A 19,333-nucleotide genomic window follows, 5' to 3' on the forward strand; every position below is an offset into this window, starting at 1 on the left:
TAGTTTATCTTTCAGCTACTGCCAATAGAGTGGAGTTATGCACCTCGGCGTGGCACGTATTTAGTCTAATTTTCTTCAATGCTGCTTTTGTCGGCTAAACCAGTACCTACCATCGCAGAGTGATTGGGCAGACAGCGTGAAACCTATTCAGATAGGTGGGATGGGCGCTTAAAGGATAGAGAGGCCATTCCGGCCCGCCGCACTGTCATACACAGTCCACTGGCGTCTCCCTTCACAACACATCAAGCGTTGCCCCACAGTCACTACAGGAATGCGAGGCTATTGGAGAGCTGCGCGACCATTCTACCACATTCCGTGTAACTCGAGATCGCGAGTGAATTTTACGCTGACTTCATGTGACCTTTCACAGCCACCCTCCACCACTGCTCGATAGTCCCTGTTCAACAGTCTTTCAGGTCCACCTGTTAGAAGTTGTTCCTTCGCATTTCCACTTCAAGGTCACATCACCAGCAGTTGTTTTAGGCAGTTTTGGAAGCGCTGAAATGTCACCGACGGATTCGTTACTGAAGCGGCATTTATTGATTAGGGCGCGTTCGAAGTGACTCAACCCTCCTGACCCACTGTTGCTCTGGTGACAAATGGTACTCCCACAACCTTTCAAGGCTTTCATACGCTCTCGCTACAATTGTGTATATTAACTTTTCTTTGTGATTTAGCTGCAACAGAAGTATATTTCGCAATGGAAATCTGAGGTACACATTTGTGTATGTTAAACTTTTTCATCATGTGCAAGTGCTGCCAACTGTCGGGCATCACTGTGACAGCAAGTCAATGTAGCAGTGCGCAGCAGCTCGTGACCAACGGAATACGCAGCTGTGGTTTGCTACCTGTATTCCACTGTATAGTTGAATATTGTTATAGTTTTTCATGGTAACTATTGAATGATCATTTGACCGTTTCTTACGAGGATTGTCCAGAAAGTAATGCATCGCATTTTTTTTTCTCAGCGGAAAACAATGCTACGAATGCGAAACGTTGCGTATGGAGTATTAGAAGTCTCCTGAGTGAGAGCGCCAAGTTTCCGTCACTTCCGACAGATAGCGTAGCTGCAGGACAGTTTCAAAATGGCGTCTGTAGCTGATGTACGCTACAAGCAACGTGCCGTCACTGAATCTCTCACTGCAGAGAAAGGAACTGTGGGGAATGTCCACAAACGCTTGTGCAAAGTCTATGGAGCATCTGCAGTTAGTCGCTGGGCACGGAGGGTGAGTCATCAGGAGACGGTTCGGCGGAGCTGCACGATTTGCAGCGGTCGGGAAGGCTATCCACGGCTGCCACACTTTATCTACTCCTTGGACTTCCATTTGTTTGTGCCGTTAAAGGATGCCATTCGCGGAAAACATTTTGAGGACAATGAGGAGGTCATTAACACAGTGAAGCACTGGCTTCGCCACCAGGACAATAATTGGTACCGACAGGGCATAGACGCTTTTGGTTTGCTCTGGAGGAAGGCCATAGAACGGGATGGACATTACGTGGAAAAAGAAAGTGTGTAGATAAAACGCCATTCTTTCGTGTGTGTAATTCCAATTATGTTCAATAAAGAATTGTTGAAGTAAAAATGTGGTGCATTACTTTCTGAGCAACCCTTGTACAATAGCAATTATTCCGTAATTAGTTATTTTAGTCCATAAAATAAAGCCTAGTGTAGAACGTATGTTACATATTTTTGTAAAAATCTTGCCTCTAAAATCATTACAAATTACCTAAAAACTTTACCCCATAAAGAAAAATTTTTCTTACTCCAGAAAAAATTCGGATCTGAAAGGTTTAAACTTGCTATCGCACCTGTCGTGAATTCATTTGTTAATTTCGCATTACATAGGAGTGTGTGGATAGTTTTGATCAGATTGCGTATTACTAGTTTTCGATTGAAACTTTGTGAGTACAATAGAAGCACTGCTGCGAAATGGATACACTGGAAACTGCATAGGCCTGGCATGTCTGTTTATTGCTGTCGTGTCCGAGTGAAGCTGAAAGCTTGGTCTAAATGTGCGGGAACGGAGCTGCTAATTATCAGTACACGGTAGAGCTTTGCTTTTTCTTCGCCCGTTTGACACAAGCGAACTATGCGGTCGCGAGTAATCATTGCACGGATGACGGAAGTCAGCATTTGCGACGTTTTGGGATGTACCGATGCTCAGCAGTGCCTTTAGAATACAACTCACCGAGGAGACTGGAGAAGCCGGTGACGCCGGCGTTGTAGACGAGGACGTCGACGCCGCCCAGCGTCTCCTCGACGTAGCGGAACGTGGACAGCACGTCCTCCTCTGCGCTGACGTCACACACCACGGAGTACAGGCGCGGCTCCTTCAGCGCCAGTTCCTGCGGAGGAAACGCACTGTGCTCAGTGACTCGGTATGACAACACCGCGGTGGAAATGTGGCACTAGTTCTAATAGGATACTTTTAAAAACGGCACGGTAGCTGCATTTCAACACTTTCAACAAAGAGTACGTCATTTCCAGAAAGGCTATCGTGATGAAACTAAAAAGCTCATTTAGACATCATTTACACTGGTGTCCAAAATTAAAGCAGCTAACCGCTATTTCCCCGTCCTGTAATTCACGATATAATCATAAAAACTGTCAACCAGATGTCCGTACGGTCGTGTTCTGCATGGAAGATGGCATTCCGGTCAACAGACAACCATGCCAACGATGACGTCAGGGCAGCTATGAAACGAGGTAGTGTTTGCCGGGTCGCCCCACATCCACAATCGCTGTGTACACATTCGCAGACGGCGCAGTGTGGGACAGACTCTCTGCGGTGGCGGGCCATACAAATAAGGGAAACAGCACAGTCGCAAACTGTTTCACCCGATCGCTTAATGTGAATCGTTCTGTTGTTTCTCGGTTGTGGCGAAACTCAATTCCGAAGACCAGGGCAGGCCAGACCACATCTACATCTACATTTTTACTCCGCAAGCCACCCAACGGTGTGTGGCGGAGGGCACTTTGCGTGCCACTGTCATTACCTCCCTTCCCTGTTGCAGTCGCATACGGTTCGCGGGAAGAACGACGGAAAGCCTCCGTGCGCGCTCGACTCTCTCTAATTTTACATTCGTGATCTCCTCGGGAGGTATAAGTAGGGGGAAGCCATATATTCGATACCTCATCCAGAAACGCACCCTCTCGAAACCTGGACAGCAAGCTACACCGCGATGGAGATCGCCTCTCTTCCAGAGTCTGCCACTCCAGTTTGCTAAACATCTCCGTAACGCTATCACGCTTACCAAATAACGCTGTGACGAAACGCGCCGCTCTTCTTTGGATCTTCTCTATCTTCTCTGCCAACCCGACCTCGTGCGGATCCCACACTGATGAGCAATACTCAAGTATAGGTCGAACGAGTGTTTTGTAAGCCACCTCCTTTGTTGATGGACTACATTTTCTAATGACTCTCCCAATGAATCTCAACCTGGAACCCGCCTTACCAACAAATATATGATCATTCCACTTCAAATCGTTCCGTACGCATACTCCCAGATATTTTACAGAAGTAACTGCTACCAGTGTTTGTTCCGCTATCATATAATCATACAATAAAGGATCCTTCTTTCTATGTATTCGCAATACATTACATTTGTCTATGTTAAGGGTCAGTTGCCACTCCCTGCACCAAGTGCCTATCCACTGCACATCTTCCTGCTTTTCGCTGCAATTTTCTAATGCTGCAACTTCTCTGTATACTACAGCATCATCCGCGAAAAGCCGCATGGAACTTCCGCGTGTGACTTCAGAAGAGAGGACCGTCAGTTGGCTGTAAGGGCACGTCATTACCGCCTTAGTGCTGCGAAGCATCAGGCATGTGACGTCGCAGCGTCCACTGGACGTGTTGTATCGAGGCAAATGGCGCGCGGAAGTCTTCGGAAGAGTGGCCTCTACTGTTGGAGACCTGTTGCGCGTCGTGTACCTCTGACACGTCTTTACAGAAGGGAACCTCGACACTGGAGCCGTCAGCATGCCACCTGGACGGTCGAACAGTGGACCAGTGTTCGTTTCACAGGTGAATTCTGATTTAGTCTGGAGAGTGATTCTCGATGGATTCGCATCTGGAGGGCACGTGGCACAGGATTTTGGGGCCCAAACGTAGTAGAAAGAGACCAAGATCGAGGAGGATTTCTAATGGTGTCGGCAGGGATTATTTTCACCATTCGAACACCTCTTCATGAAATTGTACGGGTGCATCGGCAAGGTTTGACTGCTGCCAGGTATCGTGACGAGATCTTGGGACCTCATTTGCGGTTGTTGCGAGGTGCTGCGGGCCCGGACGTCTTACTGATGGACGATAATGCTCGAGCTCATAGAGCACAGGTGGTTGATTTCGTGGAAACGGAATCTATTGTATGCATAGTGTGGCCTGCTCGCTCTCCCGGTTTTCTCACATAGCCTGTCTGTGATGCTCTCGACAGACGCCTTGCATCACGTCAGCATCCATGAAGCACACTCTAGAGGCCGGTTCCCACTAGGGCTGCCGCGCGTCAAAACCGCGCGTCAGTGGCGTGGTTGCTATGGAAATGGCGTCAGCGGCACGGCGCGGCGGGCTCTGCGTCGCGGTTTGACCATGTCGAACTGCTTCTGCTGCCGCGTGACGCGCCCCAGGTGCGCGCCGCCAATCACAGAACGCGCTGAGCGTGACATCAGGTACGCAACCCCGGGCCACAAGAACTTTCGCCGAACCGCTGGCGCGGACGCGGCGGCAGCTATGAAATACTTATCATCCGATTGCAAGGAAACTATTCGGTAGAAAAATTTGATTCTTGGTCATGTTACAGCCTGATATCTTCTCTCGATAAAGGGCCGAATTTCTTTTCGATATTCGTCGTGGTTACTTGCTGTATCGCATTTACGTAAACCTTTACACGAAATTTTAATGAGTGTGCAGAGGTAAAAACGCATTGCGTGGACTTTGCGTACAGTTAATTTTAGGTAATACATTATTGCGTATGAAATTTAGTCAACATATCGAAATTGTTTTTAAAGCTGAGAGCAGATCGACAGCTGTCACCGTTCTCGAGATATTGAATGATATGTCGGCGGACGGGCTGTGCGGTGACCGCGCGCGGGTCGCTCGCGACGTGATCGATACTTCGTCCTGCTCGTTGTAAACCATGTGGTTGTATCAACTGCAAATTTCGTAAACGGTTCAAGAAACCTAAAAGCGTTTTTTTGCAAACGATAACTTGTAAAAGTCATGTATTTCATCGCATGATAAATATCCAAAATCTGTTTATCTACCGAGATATGAAAGAAACTACAGTTTTTCAGAAGGGATAGATGATTTTTTTTAAACAGCGTTTAATAGTGTGTGGAATGAGAAGTTAAACAGAAACTAATTTGCTGGTATGTCATAAGATGTAATTTGCTAAGTATCTACAGCTATTGATTATTTCCTTTGGTAAGTAACAAACGTGTTTTTTCTTTATCGAGTGTACTTTATTGGTTCAAGACTCGTTTCGCCTTATACTTTAAGGCATTTTCGGTGGAATCTAGAATGATTCAGTTTTGTTTTAAATGCATAACTGATTACTTACAGTGAATCAAGTTTTTGGCGGACATATACGTTTCCCCTCACCTGGTCACATGCTGGAGGTTGAACTAAAACTTAGATTATGGAACATAAGCACATTTTCATGTTCGCTCTTTTTTCTTCTGTCACTAGCTGTAGACATTTTACCGAAAACACTGATTTGAAGTCGTAACTACAGTGTGTTCACCTCATGCCCCTTCCTGTTTGGTTTGTTTATGTACATGTTGCCAACCTAAAGAATTATATGCTGAAATTGTTTGTTTATTTCTGTTCTCCTTATATCTGTATATGTGTGGGGCTAGCCAGTGATAGTTATAGAAAGTTGAAAGTGAATGCCGTAGTTGTCAGACAGTGGTTGAAAGGTTTGGTGTTCAGCTGATTTCAGTTTTGGTTTAAATGTTTTGTGGAGGAGTGCATGGAAGACTAAATTCACTGCTTACATTAACAGATAAAATAGTAGAATAGCATTTGAACAAATGATTATTATCAGAATACTATCACCCAACTCCTTTGTCCTCACTCTTTGACGCCTCATAATATGTCCTGTCAACTTATCCCTCTTGTGGTCAAAGTTGTGCCGTAATTTCCTCTTCCTACTCTATTTAATTCCGTACCTCTTCTTTAGTTACACGATCCTTGTATCTAATCTTCAGCATTCTTATTGATCACCACGTTTTGAAAGCGTCCATTGTCTTCTCGACAGAACTGTTCATCGCCCACGTTTCACTTACAAGGCTGCACTCCACACAAATACCTTCGTAAAATAGTACCCAATCATTACAATTTATATTCCATGTGAACAAATTTTCTTTTTCAGAACGCTTTTCTTGCTATTCAGTCTTCATTTTATATCGTCTCTACTTCTGCCTTCTCAATTACTGCTTCCCTTTCAAGTCATTGAAGTCTTAGAAATGCAGTTTGGTTTCTGTACAAGTTGTAGATAATCTTGTGTCCCTGTGTTTTGTCGATGACATCTCCAGAGCTTCAAAGTATGTTTTAATTAAGATTGTCAAAACCTTTCTCTAAACATGCAAATGCTATAAACACAGTTTCGCTGTTCTTCAGTGTGTCTACTTAGTTAAGTGGTAGGATCAGTATTGCCTTGCGTGTTCAGACATCTCACAGGAATCTAACATTGTACTTATGTTAGTTTGTACAACCCCTCCCCCTCTCCTGTCTACATATTCCTTCCACTATCTAGCCTTCTCTTATTTGCTTAGTTCTGGCTTGCCACATGTGTTCTTGAAAGTTGCTTCTCCTTTGAGCAAAGTTTTCTTTGTTCTTTCTCATTTTCATTCCCTTATGTTTTCCAAGTGCAAAATCACGTTGCAATTTTGGACTTTCTGTCAACGTCATGTTTAGACATGTCTATTTCCAATGGCCTACTTTATTTGCTGCATTTTTATATTTTTCCCTCTTGTCAGATTTAATATTTCACGTTTTATCTAACGATTTCTACTGTACCTTCTTCCCATTCTCATACTCTGGTGCATTCACCACTTCTTCTCTCAAAGATATCCATTTGTATTCTAGCGGATTCCTTCCTCTGTTTCAGTAAGTCGTTGCATTACGCTAACTTTAAGATTATCGAAAAACTGTGGGTCTTGACTTATTCAATTTCCATTTCCTTAATTTGCTACCGTTTACTGTCTCTTTAGTTGTAAACTGCAGCTCGTAACTAATAAAGTATTGTAGATTTGTGTCTGCACCGGGAAATGTCTTATAATTTAAAATCTGGTTTCGAAAACTTTGTTCCAAATTTGTATTATTCTTTCATGATTCTTAATCAATGTGCTAGATAGTGAACAATGATGAACAGTAGTCATGAAATCTGTTTATGGTGAAATGAGAAAACATGCACAGTGGAATATGTGAAAGAGTACATTGTACAGATAATGAAAAATTGGTATGTCTTCACCCAACTTCGTCTTTCCTCCATGTAGGTGTAAGATATAGTTTTTCAAACGCACCGGGAGTTTCAGTGGGTCCCAACCTGTACCTCAGTTGCTGTCCGTCATTGGCTACTGCTAATGTCTGCTGCTTCCAGATGGGAACGCCAATTCCGCGAGCCACCGCGTCAACGCGGAAATTGCTTGCCGCTGCCGTTGCCGCACGCCGCGCTGCCGCGCTCTAGTGGGAACCGGCCTTTTACCCATATCGAACCGCTTCCTTGCCGCGTGCCGCGCTCCAGGTGCGCGCCGCCAATCACAGAACGTGCTGAGCGTGACGTCAGGTACGGAACCCCGGGCCACACGAACTTTCGCCGAACCGCTGGCGCGGACGCGGCGGCAGCTATGAAATACTTATCATCTGATTCCAAGGAAACTATTCGGCAGAAAAATTTGATTCTTGGGCATGTTACAGTCTGATATCTTCTCTCGATAAAGGACCGAATTTCTTTTCGTTATTCGTGGTGGTTACTTGCTGTATCGCATTTACCTAAACCTTTACACGAAATTTTAATGAGTGTGCAGAGGTAAAAACGCATTGCGTGGACTTTGCGTACAGTTAATTTTAGGTAATACATTATTGCATATGAAATTTAGTCAACATATCGAAATTGTTTTTAAAGCTGAGAGCAGATCGACAGCTGTCACCGTTCTCGAGATATTGAATGATATGTCGGCGGACGGGCTGTGCCGTGACCACGCGCGGGTTGCTCGCGACGCGACCGGTACTTCGTCCTGCTCGTCGTAAACCATGTGGTTGTATCAACCGCAAATTTCGTAAACGGTTCAAGAAATCGAAACGTGTTTTTTTGCAAACGATAACTTGTGAAAAGTCATGTATTTCGTCGCATGATAAATATCTTAAATCTGTTTATCTACCGAGATATGAAAGTAACTACAGTTTTTCAGAAGGGATAGATAAATTTTTTTAAACAGCATTTAATAGCATGTGGAATGAGAAGTTAAACAGAAACTAATTTGCTGGTATGTCATAAGATGTAATTTACTAAATATCTACAGCTATTGATTATTTCCATTGGTAAGTAACAAACTTTTTTTTCTTTATCCAGTGTACTTTACTTATTCGAGACACATTTCGCCTTTTACTTTAAGGCATCTTCAGTGGAATCTAGAATGATTCAATTTTGTTTTGATATGTGATACTTGCGGATTCTAAAACAGTTCACATCTTTTTTTACATGAATGACTGATTACTTACAGTGAATCGAGTTTTCGGCGGACATATACGTTTCCCCTCACCTGGTCACATGCTGGAGGTTGAACTAAAACTTAGATTATGGAACATAAGCACATTTTCATGCTCGCTCTTTTTTTCTTCTGTCACTAGCAGTAGACGTGTTACCGAAAACTCTGATTTGAAGCAACTACAGTGTGTTCACCTCATGTCCATTCCTGTCTGGTTTGTTTATGTACATGTTGCCAACCTGCAGAATTATATGCTGAAAACTAATGTTTGTTTATTTTTGTTCTCCTTATATCTGTATGTGTGTGTGGCTAGCCAGTGATAGTTATAGAAAGTTGAAAGTGAATCCAGTAGTTGTCAGACAGTGGTTGAAAGATTTGGTGTTCAGATGATTTCAGTTTTGGTTTAAATGTTTTGTGGAGGAGTGCAAGGAAGAGTAAATTCACTGCTTACATTAATAGATAAAATAGTAGAATAGTCATTTTATCTATTTTATCTATAAAATAGCAGAATAGTCCCCCCCATGAACCATGGACCTTGCCGTTGGTGGGGAGGCTTGCGTGCCTCAGCGATACAGATGGCCGTACCGTAGGTGCAACCACAACGGAGGGGTATGTGTTGAGAGGCCAGACAAACATGTGGTTCCTGAAGAGGGGCAGCAGCCTTTTCAGTAGTTACAGGGGCAACAGTCTGGAAGATTGACTGATCTGGCCTTGTAACATTAACCAAAACGGCCTTGCTGTGCTGGTACTGCTAACGGCTGAAAGCAAGGGGAAACTACAGCCGTAATTTTTCCCGAGGACATGCAGCTCTACTGTATGATTAAATGATGATGGCGTCCTCTTGGGTAAAATATTCCGGAGGTAAAATAGTCCCCCATTCGGATCTCCGGGCGGGGACTACTCAGGAGGACGTCATTATCAGGAGAAAGAAAACTGGCGTTCTACGGATCGGAGCGTGGAATGTCAGATCCCTTAATCGGGCAGGTAGGTTAGAAAATTTAAAAAGGGAAATGGATAGGTTAAAGTTAGATATAGTGGGAATTAGTGAAGTTCAGTGGCAGGAGGAACAAGACTTTTGGTCAGGTGATTACAGGGTTATAAATACAAAATCAAATAGGGGTAATGCAGGAGTAGGTTTAATAATGAATAAAAAAATAGGAGCGCAGGTTAGCTACTGCAAACAGCATAGCGAACGCATTATTGTGGCCAAGATAGACACAAAGCCCATGCCTACTACAGTAGTACAAGTTTATATGCCAACTACCTCTGCAGATGACGAAGAAATAGATGAAATGTATGACGAGATAAAAGAAATTATTCAGGTAGTGAAGGGAGACGAAAATTTAATAGTCATGGGTGACTGGAATTCGAGTGTAGGAAAAGGGAGAGAAGGAAATGTAGTAGGTGAATATGTATTGGGGGGAAGGAATGAAAGAGGAAGCCGCCTTGTACAATTTTGCGCAGAGCATAACTTAATCATAGCCAACACTTGGTTCAAGAATCATAAAAGAAGGTTGTATACCTGGAAGAATCCTGGAGATACTAAAAGGTATCAGATAGATTATATAATGGTAAGTCAGAGATTTAGGAACCAGGTTTTAAATTGTAAGACATTTCCTGGGGCAGATGTGGACTCTGACCACAATCTATTGGTTATGAACTGCAGATTGAAACTGAAGAAACTGCAAAAAGGTGGGAATTTAAGGAGATGGGACCTGGATAAACTGAAAGAACCAGAGGTTGTAGAGAGTTTCAGGGAGAGCATAAGGGAACAATTGACAGGAATGGGGGAAAGAAATACGGTAGAAGAAGAATGGGTAGCTCTGAGGGATGAAGTAGTGAAGGCAGCAGAGGATCAAGTAGGTAAAAAGACGAGGGCTAATAGAAATCCTTGGGTAACAGAAGAAATATTGAATTTAATTGATGAAAGGAGAAAATATAAAAATGCAGTAAATGAAGCAGGCAAAAAGGAATACAAACGTCTCAAAAATGAGATCGACAGGAAGTGCAAAATGGCTAAGCAGGGATGGCTAGAGGACAAATGTAAGGATGTAGAGGCTTGTCTCACTAGGGGTAAGATAGATACTGCCTACAGGAAAATTAAAGAGACCTTTGGAGAGAAGAGAACCACATGTATGAATATCAAGAGCTCAGATGGCAACCCAGTTCTAAGCAAAGAAGGGAAGGCAGAAAGGTGGAAGGAGTATATAGAGGGTTTATACAAGGGCGATGTACTTGAGGACAATATTATGGAAATGGAAGAGGATGTAGATGAAGACGAAATGGGAGATAAGATACTGCGTGAAGAGTTTGACAGAGCACTGAAAGACCTGAGTCGAAACAAGGCCCCGGGAGTAGACAACATTCCATTTGAACTACTGATAGCCTCGGGAGAGCCAGTCATGACAAAACTCTACCATCTGGTGAGCACGATGTATGAAACAGGCGAAATACCCTCAGACTTCAAGAAGAATATAATAATTCCAATCCCAAAGAAAGCAGGTGTTGACAGATGTGAAAATTACCGAACTATCAGTTTAATAAGTCACAGCTGCAAAATACTAACGCGAATTCTTTACAGACGAATGGAAAAACTGGTAGAAGCCGACCTCGGGGAAGATCAGTTTGGATTCCGTAGAAATGTTGGAACACGTGAGGCAATACTGACCATACGACTTATCTTAGAAGAAAGATTAAGAAAAGGCAAACCTACATTTCTAGCATTTGTAGACTTAGAGAAAGCTTTTGACAATGTTAACTGGAATACTCTCTTTCAAATTCTGAAGGTGGCAGGGGTAAAATACAGGGAGCGAAAGGCTATTTACAGTTTGTACAGAAACCAGATGGCAGTTACAAGAGTCGAGGGTCATGAAAGGGAAGCAGTGGTTGGGAAAGGAGTAAGACAGGGTTGTAGCCTCTCTCCGATGTTATTCAATCTGTATATTGAGCAAGCAGTAAAGGAAACAAAAGAAAAATTCGGAATAGGTATTAAAATTCATGGAGAAGAAGTAAAAACTTTGAGGTTCGCCGATGACATTGTAATTCTGTCAGAGACAGCAAAGGATTTGGAAGAGCAGTTGAACGGAATGGACAGTGTCTTGAAAGGAGGATATAAGATGAACATCAACAAAAGCAAAACGAGGATAATGGACTGTAGTCAAATTAAGTCGGGTGATGCTGAGGGAATTAGATTAGGAAATGAGACACTTAAAGTAGTAAAGGAGTTTTGCTATTTAGGGAGTAAAATAACCGATGATGGTCGAAGTAGAGAGGATATAAAATGTAGACTGGCAATGGCAAGGAAAGCGTTTCTCAAGAAGAGGACTTTGTTAACATCGAGTATAGATTTAAGTGTCAGGAAGTCGTTTCTGAAAGTATTTGTATGGAGTGTAGCCATGTATGGAAGTGAAACGTGGACGATAACTAGTTTGGACAAGAAGAGAATAGAAGCTTTCGAAATGTGGTGCTACAGAAGAATGCTGAAGATAAGGTGGGTAGATCACGTAACTAATGAGGAGGTATTGAATAGGATTGGGGAGAAGAGAAGTTTGTGGCACAACTTGACTAGAAGGGATCGGTTGGTAGGACATGTTTTGAGGCATCAAGGGATCACAAATTTAGCTTTGGAGGGCAGTGTGGAGGGTAAAAATCGTAGAGGGAGACCAAGAGATGAATACACTAAGCAGATTCAGAAGGATGTAGGTTGCAGTAGATACTGGGAGATGAAGAAGCTTGCACAGGATAGAGTAGCATGGAGAGCTGCATCAAACCAGTCTCAGGACTGAAGACCACAACAACAACAACAACAGTAGAATAGTATTTCAACAGATGATTATTATCAGAATACTATCACCCAACCGCTTTGTCCTCACTCTTTGACGCCCCATAATACGTCCTGTCAACTAACTCCTATTGTTGTCAAAGTTGTGCCATAGTTTCCTCTTCCTCCTCTATTTAATTCCGTACCTCTTCTTTAGTCACACGATCCTCGTATCTAATCATCAGCATTCTTATTGATCACCACGTTTTGAAAGTGTCCATTGTCTTCTTGACAGAACTGTTCATCGTCCACGTTTCACATACATACAAGGCTACACTCGACACAAATACCTTTGTAAAATAGTATCCAACCATTAGAATTTATGTTCGGTGTGAACAAATTTTCTTTTTCAGAACGCTTTTCTTGCTATTGACAATCTTCAGTCAGGTTTGCGTCTGCACCAGGAAATGTCTTACAATTTAAAATCTGGTTTCGAAAACTCTGTTCCAAATATATATTATTCTTTCGTGATTCTTAAGCAAGGTGCTGGCGATGATTACATTATGCCCTGTGGGAAATTCTATCAAGTGGCTTCCACTTTCATCGCTTCCATCTAGCCTTTGTGTTCTTACTCTTTTCGTGTACCTGCTACCGTATCACATGTTAAATTTTTGTCTCGCTCAACTATCTGAATAATCTCTCTTATCGTACATTGTTTCATTGTGTTAGGAGATAGTGAACAATCATGAACGGTAGTCATGAAATCTCTTTTATTTTGAAATGAGAAAACATGAATAATGAAATATGTGAAAGAGTACATTGTACAGAAAATGAAACATTGGTATGTCTCCACCCAAGTTCGTCTTTCCTTCATGCAGGTGTAAGATATAGTTATTCAAACACGCCGGTCGTTTCGGTGGGTCCCAGCCCGTACCTCAGTGGCTGTCCGTCATTGGCTACCGCTAGCGTCTGCCGCTTCCAGGTGGGAACGCCAATTCCGCGAGCCGACGCGTCAAAGCGGAAAACGCTTGCTGCTGCCGTTGCCGCACACCGCGCTGCTGTGCTCTAGTGGGAACCGGCCTTAAGCCTGCGAGCAGCCCTGCAGGAAGAATGTGCGTCGTTACCTCAACACGAGACCGATGACATCTTCCACAGCGCGCCCTGTCGTTGCCACATCTGTATTGCCGCCAGAGGTCGTCACACCCCACTCTGAGCGCGCTAACCAGTTGTCGGAATATGCGAAAAACACCCGTTAAGTTGGAAAAAACGAGGAAAATTTTTGTCTGCTACTATGCATGTTGCAGTTGCTTGCGTTCTGTATTTTTTACATTGTTTCTACTTTACTATTACCTGTTTGTGGCACAATAAATGCAACCTTGCAAAATTTCATTTTGTTGCTTTAATTTTGGACGCCAGTATGTTTTACTTTTTGCATTTCAGTGTTTACATAGTAACGTCTTGCGGGGAGAAGTGACTGGACTGTCATCTGCCGTTGCAGATCTAAGTTGATCTCGCAATTTGTTTGCAGTGTTTTTTCTTTATACTTGTTTCATCCCCCCAACCATGGTGGCAGGAATGGGGTGAGGGGGGGAGGGGGTGTCAGTCTGTCAGAGGTGCAATCATTCCAGTCTTCAGTCGATAGATTTAAAAATACATAACGTGAAACGTTTGCAAATACCTTTTAAATTATTGAAACGGCAATTTTCATTGGGCATCATCATGTCCAACTTTGGTTTAGGCATCCTTGCCTGTCCCAATTTCAAACAGACCGCAGCTGATCTTTCCGTCCCCTCTTAGAACGTTCAACATTTCTTTTCCCTTGATGTGTATTCGTTCTTATGACATCCTTTGAATGCTCAATAAAAACAATATCAATCCCCGCTATATAGGTTTATTTCTAGGCAACCAGTTTCGACGTTACACTACGTCATCTTCAGGCCTATATAACTGCGATTGGTACTGTTTTTATTGAACATTGAACAGTCGTAGTCCTATACTCCAGCAGAAGATGGAGTTTCATTCCTTTGAATGCGTTCGCTCCATTTCTTTCTCTAATCCTCTGTTTTCTAAGGTACGCTTTTGTCACCGTTCATTCCTCATTTCACTATTTTCTATCCGATGTACGAGTTTGTAACCACCCAACTAGAGGCCTCGGTAGTCTTACCTCTGCTGCTTCAGTCCTCCTCCTTTGACTGTCGTTAGACTGTATTTAAAAAGAAAATTAAAAAATGGGCAAGTACGTCTCGTGCTCCGAGAGTTGCAAGCAAACTCCACCGGGAGTCTCGATGATTTTTGCCACTTACCAACATCTGGCAAGATGACGCTCACAGTAATTCCAAGACTTAGGAGAATGCTTTCATTTTAAATTTTAAGTCTAAATTTTTCGTGTATTTCGGATTCTCTACTATAATTTTTCATTCATTTAATTATCGCTATGACGCTATCTGGTATTACAGATGTGTTGACTTTATGTGCTCTCATTCCTGTTGCGATTACCGGTAAGATTTGGCGGAAGATTTCAGAGAAGGAAAGGGTACAGCCGGTCGTAGGGCTGTTGTTACACAGATCTCGAATAGTTCTGTGGTACGCCTCAACGGATATTTTATGCGATATGGGAACCTCATCGCAAACAATGGAAGTGCAATCCTTCATCAATTACTAGTGTTATTTCACTTTGAAACACTAGAGATGCTGTACGTGCCGTAGGAGAAGTTTGCAGGCAGAATACGCTCTTCGCAAAGGACCTGCGGTGCTAGCGCTGGCGTGGCGCAATAGTTGCACTGCCTTATGTCTGTCACGGCTAGATAGCGAAGGCATCGATTTCGCAGTGGCAGAAGACTTCATTCTACACTCATGCTCATAAATTAAGGATAATGCTGATACATGGTGAAACAACGCTCTTGTGGGTGGTTTGCGGGTTTAAATCACCTCGGGGTATGACCATGCGGTGCATTTGACCTGCGGTCGTCGCACGGTGGCGCTGGCAGCAGTCCACATACGCAGAGGTGCGTTGGTGCGTGTCAGATTGCGGTGCAGCGAGTAAGTGTGCACACGTTTTCATACGTTCTAATGGTGACTGTTGGTTTAAAATCGCTCAAAGAACACATACTGATGACGTTATGAGGGGTAGAATACTAAGGCGACTCGAGGCTGGTCAAACACAGCAGGTCGTAGCACGGGCTCTCCGTGCGCCACAAATAGTGATCTCAAGATTATGGCAACGATTCCAGCAGACAGGGAACGTGTCCAGGCACTACAGTACGGGACGTCCACAGTGTACAACACCTCAAGAAGCCAATATCTCACCATCAGTTCCCGCAGACGGTCACGGAGTACTGCAGGTAACCTCGCTCGGGACATTACCGCAGCCACTGGAACAGTCCACAGACACACAGTCCATAGACAACTGAACAGACACGGTTTATTCCTCCGGAGACCTGCAAGGAGCATTCCACTGACCGCTGGTCACAGGAGAACCCATAGAGCATGGTGTCAAGAACACAGTATATGGTCATTGGTACAGTGGTCACAGATTATGTTCACGGACGAGTCTAGGTATAGTCTGAACCGTGATTCTCGCCGGGTTTTCATTTGGCGTGAACCAGGAACCAGATACCACAGATACCAACCCCTTAATGTTGTTGAAAGGGACCTGTATGTAGGTCGTGGTTGGATGGTGTAGGGAGGGGAGGGGGGGTTATGATTTGTGCACGTACACCGCTGCATGTCTTTGACAGAGGAACTGTAACAGGTCAGGTGTATCGGGACACCATTTTGCACCAGTACATTTACCTTTTCAGGGATGCAGTGCGTCCCACCTTCCTCCTGATGAATGATAACTCACTGCCCCACTAAGCTGCCATTGTGGAGGAGTACCTTAAAAAAGAAGATATCAGGCGAATGGAGTGGCCTGCCTGTTCTCCAGGCCTAAGCCCCATCGAGCATGTTTGGGATGCTCTCGGTGGACGTATTGCTGCACGTCTTCAAACCCCTAGGACACTTTAGGAGCTCCGACAGGCAGTGGTGCAAGAATGGGAGGCTATACCCCAGCAGCTGCTCGACCACCTGATCCAGAGTATGCCAACCAATTGTGCTGCCTGTGTACGTGTGCATGGTGATCATGTCCCATATTGATGTCGGGATACATGCGCAGGAAACAGTGGCGTTTTGTAGCACATGTGTTTCGGGACGGTTTTCTTATCTTATCACCAATACCGTGGACTTACAGATCTGTGTCGTGTGTGTTCCCTATGTGCCTATGCTATTGGTGCTAGTTTTGTGTAGTGCCACGTTATGTGGCAACCATTCTGAAATTATCCTTAATTTATGAGCATGAGTGTAATCAGCAGCCAATTGTCACAAAATATTTGTAACTTATATACACAAACCTTCCTCGTGAATCAGTCTGGCTGCTACTGAAAACCTTATCATAATCCTTGCAGAACTTCCTGAGATTTTTGACGGATTACCAGTGCATTCCTTTCAGTGGCTGAAAATATTTCCTTATTTGATGCAGTTATAAATTAACAATTTTCGTAATATTTCCTTTACTTTCTCTGTGAAGCTTCGGTTATTGCCCAATTTCGTGAGTCTAGATTAATGGAAAGTGCCCAACAGGCTTTGATGGGTGACTGCTGGTAAACCTTTCGGGATGTGAGGTCGCAGTCCAAGAAACTCTTCTGTTCCTGACGTTTCGTCCAGGACTGAGCTGGACATCGTCAGAGGCGCCTCCACTGAGTCTTGCCGACTGACCGATCGGACGTCCGACAGCGACATAAATACTGTGGGAAAGGTGGGCGTGATCAAAGTAACACGTGATTAGCAGAGATAATCCTTGTCAGAGAAAAAACTTAACTATCGATTGTCGTCTTGTCAAAGATAAAACTGTCTAGCGATTCTGCAGAGCTACTGTCCATATGTAGTTTCATTGACTCCTGTTTCCAAGTAAATTTATCCTGATGCAGAATCGCTAGACAGTTTTATCCTTCTTCTAGAAGTTTATTTCACAAGTTGGTATAGCGTGATAGTGTGCTAGAATTCACTTATGGCGGCCGACAAAATGAGGAAGTTTTACAGATGCAAGGCAGGGAAAACTGAACCACTGAACTTGTCCTTGTTGCCATTAACTAGTATTTACATCTCCGAGTTCAAATATACTGCTCAGCAATAGGAGCAACTAACAACATAATTGTTTACTTTGAATGTCCAGCACTTATTTTATCTCTCAACTGGAAGCGTAGTAAGCAGCACAGGGCTGCAGCTATTGTGTTCACATAATGTGATGAATGACAACACAGAAGTGCAGAGAGTTACGAGTTAGTTATTAGTTTAGCTCGGCGCCCAGGCAGGTCTGGAAGGCAGCGTTACCTGGACAGAGTACACCTCGACGTCTATGGCGACCACCACCATGCCGAGCTGGAGCAGCTGCCGCGCGATGGCCACCCCTATTCCAGAGTTGGCTCCGGTGACGACCGCGAGGCGGCCGGCCCAGCGAGGATCTCCAGGGCTGGAGGCCTGGAGCCGGGGTCGCGCCGCAGCCGCCGACGTCTTCTCCGCTCTCTCCTCTTTCGGTTCTTCAGACTTCTCACTCATTGTGAATTTTGTCCACTACACCAGGTTAACTCAATCACCACTGCTACTACAAAAAAGAAACTGCAAGAACTATTTTCTCACCAATATAATAAGCGCAGTTCACTGTTGAGCAGCACCAAATAATGGCAGAAGTAGGCGAACAAAGCTATTGTCACATACGTACTTCTCAAGAAGTTCCTCTCTCGTTCGTTGTAAAGAGTGACAGTACCAACCACAATACTTTGGTTCCACAGAACACGGACACGATTCAAAAATGGGCTCTATCTTTGGTAAGACAGTCACATTTAGCCACATTCATTCATAAAAAAATTGTATTGATGCCCAACTCAGAAACAGGTTCCCCTCTCTTGCAACTAAATTTCTTGGTCCCCACTGATTTCCCTCTACCCTGTTACAAGTTTACACTCCACAACATGCTTCCTCCCGCAAAGTGTGTCTTTTTTTACGACTTAACTTCGATACAATAAGTAAATGCTGCGTATCTTTTAACTGTTTACAGATTGAGAAAACTGCCTTTCAGCATACTGCATAGAGTGTGTGGCACAAAAAGACGTTCGTTTGATGATGTTACTTCTATATCTTCTCACCAAGTGGTTTCACAATTATATCATGTACCTGAAAACAATTAATTTGCGTTAATGCATACATTTTTATAATAAAGATATTTACATAGTATTACTAATCTTATATAAAGTTTGCTCTTAACACTTAATACAGTCTCTTTGAATTATCTTTGTTTGCATATATTAACATCACATTTGACTGGTTTCAACTGCTAAGCAGTCAATCGTAGTTAAAAAACAGAAAACAATGAATGCAAGTAATTAAGGTGAAATATGAAATTAAAAAGATGCCTAATGTGGAGGCGGCATGTTAGCTCTTTCCCCCTAGCCTGTTGATGCGATCTGGTACAATGGAAGTGCCGCGTGGCTCCCGCCTCCCGGCGAGTACACCGTTCGCCTGGTGCAGGTCTTCCGAGCTGACGCCACTTCTGCGACTTGCGTGTCGATGGGGATGAAATGACGATGTTAAGGACAACACCGCACCCAGTCCCTGAGCGGAGAGTCGAACGCCGGCCGTTGGGTATGACGTTCCGTCGCGCTGACCGCTCGGCTACCAGGGGCGGACCGATGCAGTCTGGTGAATGCGGCGCGCCCCTTCCCGAAGCCTGCCCGGGTGCTGTCCTGTCGTGCGACTGGCCGGACTCGGTATCACGTAAACAAAAGCCCCAGTTCGAAAATCGCAACCTGTGTTGGCCACCAAGCAAACTTATA

At 43.9% G+C, this 19,333-nt stretch overlaps 1 protein-coding gene across 1 annotated transcript in view; it reads right to left on the bottom strand.

The window, feature by feature from the left end:
• Window positions 1-18,059, bottom strand: part of LOC126106290 (dehydrogenase/reductase SDR family member 11-like) — a 165,699-nt gene extending 147,640 nt beyond the window's left edge. The window contains exons 1-2 of the mRNA XM_049912510.1: window positions 17,835-18,059; window positions 2,190-2,346 (exon numbers count right to left, since the gene is read on the bottom strand). Coding sequence (XP_049768467.1) covers window positions 2,190-2,346; window positions 17,835-18,059 — 382 coding nt within the window. The remainder of the gene's footprint in view (window positions 1-2,189; window positions 2,347-17,834) is intronic.
• Window positions 18,060-19,333: the final 1,274 nt, after the last annotated feature.

This window comes from Schistocerca cancellata, chromosome 10 (assembly GCF_023864275.1).
Source record: "Schistocerca cancellata isolate TAMUIC-IGC-003103 chromosome 10, iqSchCanc2.1, whole genome shotgun sequence".
Classification (NCBI taxonomy): Eukaryota; Metazoa; Arthropoda; class Insecta; order Orthoptera; family Acrididae; genus Schistocerca; species Schistocerca cancellata.